The sequence below is a fragment of the Octopus bimaculoides genome, chromosome 1 (genome assembly GCF_001194135.2).
Source record: "Octopus bimaculoides isolate UCB-OBI-ISO-001 chromosome 1, ASM119413v2, whole genome shotgun sequence".
Lineage (NCBI taxonomy): Eukaryota > Metazoa > Mollusca > Cephalopoda > Octopoda > Octopodidae > Octopus > Octopus bimaculoides.
This window is the reverse complement of record NC_068981.1, coordinates 197209087-197212377: the sequence shown is the minus strand read 5'-3', so window position 1 is coordinate 197212377 and position 3291 is coordinate 197209087. Positions and strand designations below refer to the sequence as shown.

The following is a 3291-nucleotide window of genomic DNA, read 5'->3' as shown; positions in this document are numbered from 1 at the left end:
ATATATATATATATATATATATATATATATATGTAGCTAGCTAGATGTGGATATGTAAAATATGGGTTCCAGTCAGTTTCTGTCTGGCAAATCCACTCACAAGGATTTGGTTGACCTACATCTGTAGTAGCAAAACCATGCTTGTGGTGCCATGCCAGGCATTGGTACTGAACCCAGCAGTGCATGGTTTGGAAGCTAGCTTCTTAACCACCGATCCATACCTGCGTCTATCATATATATAGAAACTGACTGGAACCCATATTTTACATATTTGTATCTGTCTGTCTATATATATGTACGTATGTGTGTGTGGAGAGGTTGAATTTTAATTCATCCTTTACTTTGGAGGGTTTCAAAGGGCAATTTCTAACAAAGATTCTTCGTATTTTGCTGGCAGCTTCCTGGCGTAAGATTTTTGTGAATATGAAATTATTATTACATGTATATGGTGTGTTATGAAATTTTTTGGAAAGGTATTCCATAGAAACTCAACAAACATGTTAAAAAATGGAGAAGAGGTGTCGAGATATAAACAAATTCTAACGTGATCATTGCCTGAGCAGCTGTCTGGCTTCCGTGCCAGTGGCACGTAAATAGCACCATTTGAGCGTGATCGTTACCAGCGTCACCTTACTGGCACGTTAAAAAATCATTTGAGCGAGGTCGATGCCAGTGCCGCTGGACTGGTTCCTGTGCAGGTTGCATGTAAAAAAACACCATTTTGAGCGTGGCACGTAAAAGCACCCACTACACTCTCGGAGTGGTTGGCGTTAGGAAGGGCATCCAGCTGTAGAAACTCTGCCAGATCAGATTGGAACCTGGTGCAACCATCTGGTTCACCAGTCCTCAGTCAAATCGTCCAACCCATGCTAGCATGGAAAGCAGATGTTAAACGATGATGATGATGATGATTATGTGTATATATATATATACAGGGTGGCCAAAACTCACCTAACAGTAAATCAAAACCATTCAATTGCAAGATTTTGTTTCTGTTTAACAACTGAATGAGTTTAATAAAAAGATCTAAATATAAAAAAATTAGAATTGTTCAAACTGAAGTCCTTCTTGAGCGACACATTTTTCCATCCGAGTCAATGCAGAATTACAGATGGTATTTATGGAATTTTGATTTACTGTCAGGTGACCTTTGGCCAATTCTGTATACACATACACACACACACACATATTATATATGTATGTGTGTAATGTCAGTGTGCACACATGACAGAGTGTAAAGCTTTGAGAGAAATGTTAGACATAAGAAGCATCAAATGTGGTGTGCAAGAGAGACGTTTGCGTTGGGATGGTCATGTACTGCGGATGGACGGGGAGAGCTGAAGTAGGGAAGTGTACACTGTAGGTTTGGATGTTGGAGAGCATAGCATAGGGAAGTTGGTTGAGCATCTCTTGAGCATGGTTTCATTTTTGTAATAAAGATGGATTTTTTTAAGAAGCATCTTTTGCCGAACGACATGGCCGATCGTGTTCTCCCAACGTCAAAACAAGGAGACACAAACACAATGGATGTCTTTCAGTATCCACCTATCAGATCCACTTGTAAGACTTTGTTTGACCTGGGGCTATAGAAGATAATAATTATCTAATTAGGAGTTGTGCATTATTTACATTCAACGGATATTTGTCCTCATCTTGTTTGTTGTTAACACAATGAGGATAAATATCCATTGAATGTAAATAATGTAAATAATGCACATAATTGCTCATCTCTTAAATATAGAACTAATTATGATTTGTTGTTAATTAGTCTAGACTTGTTTGGCTGCGTACTTTAGAAGTTTGCTTCACAAAACCATGGTTTTAGTTCCATTCTCTTCTGTTTCAATTCAGGCAAGTGTCTTTTATCACATTTCTCTTTGGTTGTTTGTAAGGCGTCGAGCTGGCAGAATCATTAGCCCGCTGGGCGAAATTCTTAGCGGTATTTTGCCGGTTACTGTGTTCTGAGTTCAAATTTGTTTGTAGGGATCAAATGTTTGTGCCTCACATTAGCTCACTCTCTCCATCAAATCGATGTTGTCTAAACAGGTGAACAAATGTATCATACATCAGGTGTCGAAGTGATCAGAGAGCAATGTGAAATGAAGAGTTTTGCTCAAGAACACAACACACTACCTATTCTGGGAATTGAAACTACGATCTAGTGATTGTGAGTGCAACACCCTAACCACTAAGCCATGCGCGCTGACATATAATAATAATAATAATGTGAAGAAGACCTGGCAAATAAAGTGAGATCACAGCTGTAGCCTACACCAGTGTCGCATAACCATTGCACTTAAAAAAGTACCTTTGGATCATAGGGTGACATGCCGTGTTTGAGGAGACTTATTGAGTCGAGTACATCAACATCAAACCACAATCAAAGGGAAATTGTAGTTCTGGCTGATGCCAGTGCCGCCTGACTGGCTCCCCGTGATGGTGGCACGTAAAAAGCACCATCCGAATGTGGCTGATGCCAGTGCTGCCTTGACAGGCTCCTTGTGATGGTGCCATATAAAAGGCACCATCTGAATGTGATCGATGCCAGCCTCCTCTGGCTCCTGTGCCAGTGGCACGTAAAAAGCACCCACTACACTCGGAGTGGTTGGCATCAGGAAGGGCATCCAGCTGTAGAAACTCTACCAGATCAGATTGGGGCCTGGTGCAGCCTCCTGGTGTCCCAGACCCCAGTCGAACCATCCAACCCATGCCAGCATGGAAAACGAACGTTAAATGATGATGATGATGAATAATGATAACAATAATATATTTCTTTGTGTTTGCAGGTGACCTCCCAGAGACTGTTACAGAATCAAAACCGAATAAAGTAAGTATAGAATGAACTAAATAATAATTACCTAATTATGAGTTGTTGTTGTTAATTAGTCTAGACTTGTTTGGCTGCGTACTTTAGAAGTTTGCTTCTCAAAACCATGGCTTTAGTTCCATCCTCTTCTCTTTCAATTCAGGCAAATGTCTTTTATCACATTTCTCTTTGGTTGTTTGTAAGGCGGCGGGCTGGCAGAATCGTTGGCATGCTGGGCGAAATGCTTAGCAGTATTTCGCCTGTCGCTATGTTCTGAGTTCAAATTCCACCAAGGTCGACTTTACCTTTAATCCTTTTGGGGGTTGATTAAATAAGTACCAGTTGCGCACTGTGGTTGATGTAATCAATTAGCCCCCCCTCCCACCTCCTCCTCCGCCGAAATTGTCATTACAAATGGAGTGCCAGTGTATACAGCAGTGATTCCTAATCTGGAGTCTGCGGACCCCTGCCGGTCCACAAAGGTA

The 3291-nt window shown here is 41.0% G+C and overlaps 1 protein-coding gene across 3 annotated transcripts in view; it reads left to right on the top strand.

Annotated features, from left to right (window-relative positions):
• LOC106874310 (centromere protein K) overlaps nucleotides 1–3291 on the top strand; it is a 33206-nt gene that overhangs the window by 13026 nt on the left and 16889 nt on the right. For all 3 annotated transcript variants that reach the window (XM_052973863.1, XM_052973862.1, XM_014921997.2), the window contains exon 2: nucleotides 2787–2827. In XM_052973863.1, the coding sequence (XP_052829823.1) occupies nucleotides 2787–2827 (41 nt within the window). The remainder of the gene's footprint in view (nucleotides 1–2786; nucleotides 2828–3291) is intronic.